Source organism: Sinocyclocheilus rhinocerous, unplaced genomic scaffold (genome assembly GCF_001515625.1).
Source record: "Sinocyclocheilus rhinocerous isolate Xijiao unplaced genomic scaffold, SAMN03320098_v1.1 scaffold1189, whole genome shotgun sequence".
In the NCBI taxonomy this organism is placed as follows: domain Eukaryota; kingdom Metazoa; phylum Chordata; class Actinopteri; order Cypriniformes; family Cyprinidae; genus Sinocyclocheilus; species Sinocyclocheilus rhinocerous.
Window position 1 is genome coordinate 124,660 of NW_015633719.1, and position 7,836 is coordinate 132,495.

Here is a 7,836-nt window from a genome sequence, read left to right on the forward strand (position 1 = left end):
AGTTCTTGAATGGCCTCCGTGGCCGTGAAAGGACAGACAGTGAGTTCTTGAACGGCCTCCTTGGCCGTGGCAGGACAGACAGTGAGTTCATGAACGGCCTTCTTAGTCATGACAGGGCAGACTGTGAGTTCGTGAATGGCCTCCATGGCCGTGACGAGACAGTCTGTGAGTTTGTGAACGGCCTCTGTGGCCGTGACAAGACAGTCTGTGAGTTCGAAGCGGACGCCACCACCTCAGGAGGTTCTGCAGCGGATTCATACACAGGAAAGGCCCTTGGAGCAGACTTGTGGATAGGAGAGGGTTCTGAGACAGACTCATAGGCAGGGCACAACCCAAAACAAACCCTGACATATATATATATATATATATACATATATTTAAATTATAAAAGATTTGCATTTTACCCTAAATGCTTAATTTAATTTAATTTAATTTTTTTTGTATCATTTAAAAAGGAAATATGTGTAACTTTATGCATATATATGCAGTATATATATATATATATATATGTACACGCACATATAAGATGTATTATTTTAAGCATTACTTCAACTGAAACTGTGCGTGGCTTCATGAGTATCATGGTGTCTATTTTGGCAGAAATTGGTCACAGCTGCTTTGCCTTTATATCTGCCGCGTGTAAACGTGAAAACACGAGGCGAGATTAAAGAGCATCTCAAACAGCAGCCGATCATGAATGCGATCGGATTGCTTTGAGCAAGCGCGTGGGACTGAACTGAATGCGAGCGCGTGTTGGTCTTTTCACGGCAGACGAGATGTTTTCTGAAGTCTGGCTCAATGGCGTAAGGGGGTCAAGTGTGAACGTTTGTCAGTCTGGCTGCTGTTCTTCGCCGCTGCCCCCGCAGGTTTCATGAGGAACGCTCCTCTATTTCTGGAGACGATGGGATTGTTCTCGCTCTCGTCCCTCGAGGCGGCTGCTCTTTTCTACGTTTTTCCTCTGCTATTGTTTCTTCGGTCAGAGTCGCGTCTCAGGAGAGTCTCTGTGTATCTCGGCGCATCGCTGATGATGACAGAAAGCAGCTTTTATTACTGCGTGGATCATATGCTTAGAAATCTTTATCCTCTTTTGATTTCCCCGGTTCCTCTTAAAGAACAGCAGAGGAACCAGTCGTGCTGCTTTTACAGCCCCTCATCGTCCTTTTATGATCCTTTCTGTCATTTTAGGATATTTTATTCCAAGTTGAGTTTTATTAACTTCCGTTGAAATCATAACAGCATTTTGTCTTTATTGAATTTAATTTTATGAGTTTTTAGGTGATTCTCAACTTCAGATCATATTCACCTCAAAAAGAAAGAAAATGAGGCCTGGTTTTAGAACCTGTATTTTTTATTTTTTTTTTCCTTTATTATATTTTATAAATTTTAATTCTTTTTACTGTAATGCATTTTTAAATTTAATTAAAAAAATGTGTGACTTTTTTATAATCAATTTTGATCACATTTTACCCTAAATTCTCATTACTGTAATCCTTTTTCATTTTATTTAAAGCATTATTTAAATTAAAAACGTGTGTGACTTTATGCTCACACCAACCGTCCAATGAGTACTTTTTTTTTTAATTATTATTTTTATTAAAAAAAAAACTATAACATTTTACCCCAAATTCTCATGACTTTTTATTACTTTTATAATGTAAAAAGTAGTTTATTTGATATAAGTTTTATTTCAATTAAAAATGTGTACGACTTTGTTACTTAGTACTTTTTTTTCTTTTAAATGTAAAGTTATTTATTAAAATCTAAACTCCAACCCTTACTGTAATGCAAAAAATATGTATTTTTATTTTACTTTATTATTTAAATAGCTTATTATTTGAAAAAAAGTCAAATAAATTGAAAATGGAAAATAAATAGAAAATTTGTGTGACGTTATGTTCACACCAATTTTCCAATGAGTACTTTTTACCATAGTACTGTACAAAATAAGAAAGCATTTTTTATTTTACGGCCTGGACATGTTTGTTTAGGGGTTTTGTTATGTTTTGTCCTGAAACCTGTCTCCTCGGTCAGACTCTCGGACTGTAAATTCTCCTGAAAGTGAATCTCTGTCTTTGTGTTTTCCATTATGGGAGCTGCTGTCCTCCAGAATCCGGCGCTGATCCTCAGCAGGTTTATGAAAGAGGGAGTAAATCAGGGATCTTTAGAGATGCTATTAAATCTGCTGGACACACGAGGCTGATCAATACGTCCAGCGCTCGGCCTTAACTTCACACATACATCACACTCAGACGGAGATATGAATCCTCTCTCTCTCTGTGTTGTTGTTGATGCAGGTGTTATTGGCTTGTTGTATTGTCCGTGCGCTGGTTACGTGTTTCTAACGAGCTCCGCTCACATAGCGCTCCAGCAGCTTCCGGTTGCCATGGCTGCAGCTTCCTCCTCGTTAATTAAAGGACGAGTTTGTAAGGTCTCTGATCCTGCGGCGGCTGGAACGAGAGGAAGATTTACTGCATTTGAGAAAACCAACAAAAGCGGCTTACAGTAATACTTACAACAAACAGCTTTGTGACACTTAAGAATAATGTACGTTTATATTCATATAAAGCAGGTTCCAAAAGTCGACACTGACCACACTGAAATCACTAAAACATGTTAATGCAATTTAATTAAATATTTATTCATTTTAATTAAAGCTGGAAAACACAGTTTTAGAATAATATACCACATCACTAAAAATCACTAAAACCTATTCATTGAATTTTTTAATGTATTTATTTGGTTTGTTAGTTGTGTATTTAGTTTATTTTTTATGTCAATTAAAGCTGCAAAACCGTTTTAGAACATACTACACTAAAAATGTCTAAAACCTGTGAAGTGAATTGAATTTATTCACTTATTATTTGAATATTTATTTATTTAGTTGGTTGGTTATGTTATTTGTTTGTTTGTTTGTTCAAAATAAAGATGGAAAGCAAAGTTTTAGAATTTTAAAAAGTTAGGAATAATGTATGATATTACTAAAATTACAAGAACCTGTGAATTAATTAATTCATTAGTTTGTTCGTTTGTTTTTAATTTCAATAAAAATAATTTTAGATTTTAGAAAGTTAGAATTAATGTACATCATCACCAAACTCACTCAAACTACTTTTATTTGTTTGTTTGTTTGTTTGTTTATTCTTTATTTAAATAAAATTTCATTTAGAGCTGAAAAACAATTTTATTTTTTATTATTTTTAAATGATAGTAAAATATATGAACATAAATAAGACATTTTTCATATTCATGTTTTTATATTTTTAATAGAAGAAATATTACATTTAGTTTAGTTTGTTTGTTTGTTTGTTTTTAATTTCAATAAATAATTTTAGAATTTAGAAGTTAGAATTAATGTACATCATCACCAAACTCACTCAAACTACTTTTATTTGTTTGTTTGTTTGTTTGTTTATTTATTTTTTATTTAAATTAAATTTCATTTAGAGCTGAAAAACAATTTTATTTTTTATTATTTTTAAATGATAGTAAAATAATAAGACATTTTTCATATTCATGTTTTTATATTTTTAATAGAAGAAATATTACATTTTATTATTGTAAAATGCAATATACACTTGAAGTTATGAATAGAAAAGTGCTAAATCGACATATTCTGCTGGTGGTATCAGACTTTGGGACCCTCTGAATTCTAATAGTTGCACATGTAAGTAATATGTGAATATTCATAAGCATAATATTCATATTCATAATATGTGTGACAGTATGTGTTAACGACTTCCTAATGAAAGACACATATACATACACTGAGTGCTAGGAATGAATCTGCAGGAGGTGTTTGTGTTTGTGTCACATTCACAGCTTGTTTCTGAGAAATAAAGCGTAGTCCTAATGATGATGATGATGATGATGATTGTGCTTCATACGGCTGTGTGTGTTTGGTGCTGATGTGTGTGTGTGTGTGTGATGTGTGAGTGTGTGTGTGTGTGTTTGGTGCTGATGTGTGTGTGAGTGTGTGTGTGAGTGTGTGTGTGTGAGTGTGTGTGGTGCTGATGTGTGTGTGAGTGTGTGATGTGTGTCTGCGGTTCAGCTGAAGGTCTGTAGATCACAGCGGTCAGTGTCATATCTGTAAAGTAATGGCTGGCCTTTAAGTCGGCAGTAAATCTTCAGAAAGGCCTTGTTCTGCTCTTTAGCAGCTGAGTTATTCTCTGCTGACGCTCCAGATCTGGCCTTTGTTCTTCTCAGCACCGGCTCGTCATTAAACATCCTATCACTCGCCTCTCGCTCTCTAATTAATATTTGATGCCGTCTGATCCAAATAGTGTCTGTAGTTGTGTAGTAACACGTTAAACTTAAAAACATAAAACATAATTAAATTTCTCGCCCCAGAAACCAGGTTTATTTTGATTTCTGCTCAGTGTAGGAGTTTGACCTTCTTCCGTTGGAGGATCTGCTGGCTTTCACCGGATTTACAGCTGAACATCATGTAGGCGATTAGCGAATGACTAAATGATTCCCCAACAAAAGTTATTGATTCTATTAACCTTTGTGAAATAATTCATCCGTGTCTGATTAACCTAAACCCCTCTTAATTCAATTATCAGTGAGTCTGGGATAATGTTCAGCTAATTGCACCAATCACACGTTTTAATTGCGGGTTCGTTTGAAGGGATCGAGCTGCAGTTCTGACTTTGCTGCCGTTATGAACAGAAAACAGAGAAATGAGCTTCTGATCAAAGAGTGAACTAATACGGAGAGATAGATGGATGGATGGAGAGATAGATGGTGGATGGATAGAATGGATAGAAGATGGATAGATAAATGGAGGGATGCAAGATGAATGGATGGATGGATATATGATGGATGGATGGATAGATAGAAGATGAATAGACAGAGGGATGCTATATGGATGGATAGATGGATGATGGATAGTAGAATGGATGATGGATAGAAGGATGATGGACAAATAGATGGATGGATGAATGAATGGAGAGATAGATGGAGAGATATTAGATAGATGATGGATGAATGGATTGATAGATGGTGGATGTATGGATAGAGAATGAATGAATAGATGGATGGATGGATGAATGGATGGATAGAAGATTGATAGATAGATGGGGGGATGCTAGATATATGGATGGATGGATGGATTGATGGATTGATTGATTGATTGATTGATGGAGGGATGCTAGATGGATGGATGGATAGAAGATTGATAGATAGATGGGGGATGCTAGATAGATGGATGGATGGATGGAGGGATGGATGGAAAGATGGAGGGATGCTAGATGGATGGATGGATAGAAGATTGATAGATAGATGGGGGATGCTAGATAGATGGATGGATGGATGGAGGGATGGATGGAAAGATGGAGGGATGCTAGATGGATGGATGGATAGAAGATTGATAGATAGATGGGGGATGCTAGATAGATGGATGGATGGATGGAGGGATGGATGGAAAGATGGAGGGATGCTAGATGGATGGATGGATAGAAGATTGATAGATAGATGGGGGATGCTAGATAGATGGATGGATGGATGGAGGGATGGATGGAAAGATGGAGGGATGCTAGATGGATGGATGGATAGAAGATTGATAGATAGATGGGGGATGCTAGATAGATGGATGGATGGATGGAGGGATGGATGGAAAGATGGAGGGATGCTAGATGGATGGATGGATAGAAGATTGATAGATAGATGGGGGATGCTAGATAGATGGATGGATGGATGGAGGGATGGATGGAAAGATGGAGGGATGCTAGATGGATGGATGGATAGAAGATTGATAGATAGATGGGGGATGCTAGATAGATGGATGGATGGATGGAGGGATGGATGGAAAGATGGAGGGATGCTAGATGGATGGATGGATAGAAGATTGATAGATAGATGGGGGATGCTAGATAGATGGATAGAGGGATGCTAGATGGATGGATTGATGGATGGATGGATAGATTGATGGATGGATGGAGGGATGCTGGATGGATAGATAGATGGATGGATGGATGGAGGGATGCTAGATGGATGGATGGATAGATGATGAATAGATGGAGGGATGCTGGATGGATGGATGGATAGATAGATGGATGGATGGATGATGGATAGAATGATGATGGACAAATAGATGGATGGATGAATAGAGAGATAGATGGAGGGACGCTAGATGGATGGGTTGATAGATGGTGGATGGACAGATAGTTGATGAATGGATAGATGGAGAGATGCTAGATGGATGGATGGATAGAAGATGAATAGATGGATGATGGATTGGTGGTGGATAGATGGATGGATGATGGATGAATAGATGGATTGATAGATGGATGTGTGGACAGAATGATAGTTAGGTGACTATCTGCTGGTCTGACTGTAGTGAACAGGAAGCTGTTGGAGTGTGTGTAGTGTTCTGTGTTTCTCCATCAGCTGATTCACAGGAAGTGCAGGAGGAAGTCCAGCCGTAATACCGCTCGTAATTTCAGCTTCATTTGATTTGTCTCAGCGTGTCTCAGAGACCATATCCTCGCTAAGACTCCGGCTCCGGCTTTCTTCATCCGCCGGAGAATTGCAGAGAAAAGCTCTTCGTATTCCATTATTTCTCCTCCGTATCAAGCTCTGTAATTTCGCTGCTGGGTGGCTTTTTTTCTCTGGGCTCGAGCAGAAATGCAGCCCTGCGTGTCAGAGTTCAGTGTTTTAATATCTGAGAATAGCGCAATGCATTTTATTTTATGCTGTTGAGATCCCCTGCAGATGGATCCGGCCGCTCAGCACTGTAAATGAGCCTCGGACCGCCGGCTTTAGCAGTTAATTAAATGTGTTCAGAGGAAGGCTCTTGGCTAACCTCTCGGCGCCGGTGCCGGTCCAGCAGCGGATTATCCGCTAAACACTGTCCTGTTGAAGCAAACGTGGAGTCACTGTGTTTTCCAGGAAGCGCCGCTCATATGTTCCCGCTGTTGTGTGCTTGAGATTTGCCAGTCAGGTGTTTGTTAAGACTCGCAATGAAATGAAATGCCAGATTCTACTGGAAGCTCAAACGTTCTTGCACATAATACAGGTGTTGTCAGAATGCCATCACTTACACAAAAATATCACAAATGTATATATATTATAAAAAATATATTTACTGTATTTATTATATAAAACATTTTTTTTTTATGTATAAAAATATATATTTTTAATTTATATATGTGACCCATGACCACAAAACCAGTCATAAGTGTGCATTTTTCAAAATTGAGATTTGTACATCGTGTGAATAAATAAGCTTCCATTGATGTATGGTTTGTTATGATAGGACAATATTTGGCTGAGATACAACTATTTGAAAATCTGGAATCTGAGGGTACAAAAAAAATCTAAATATTGAGAAAATCATCTTTAAAGTTGTTCAAATTAAGTTCTTAGCAATGCATATTACTAATCAAAAATTAAGTTTTGATATATTTACGGTAGGAAATTTGCAAAATATCTTCATGGAACATGATCTTTACTGAATATCCTAATGATTTTTGGCATAAAAGAGAAATTTATAATTTTGACCCATACAATGTATTGTTGGCTATTGCTACAAATATAACCCACCGACTTAACACTGCTTTTGTGCTGCAGGGACACATATTTTATATTTATTTGCATATTTTATATATTTTTATACATGTATATATTTATTTAAATTTATATATAAATTATTTTTGTAAATATGTTTTATTTATTTATAGATTTTTGTAGATTTTATATTACATACTTTTATATTGGTATGTGATTTATTTTATATATAAATAACGTGTTATTAAATTTGTCATTTATGTGTGTGTCTCTGTGTGTGTGTGTGTGTGTGTGTGTGTGTGTGTGTGTGAGGGTGTGTGTGTGGGGGTG

The 7,836-nt window shown here is 36.7% G+C and overlaps 1 protein-coding gene across 1 annotated transcript in view; it reads left to right on the top strand.

The window, feature by feature from the left end:
• LOC107744738 (protein tyrosine phosphatase receptor type M) overlaps positions 1-7,836 on the top strand; it is a 182,087-nt gene that overhangs the window by 67,145 nt on the left and 107,106 nt on the right. Inside the window, 1 exon segment of the mRNA XM_016558555.1 lies at positions 6,464-6,578. Coding sequence (XP_016414041.1) covers positions 6,464-6,578 — 115 coding nt within the window.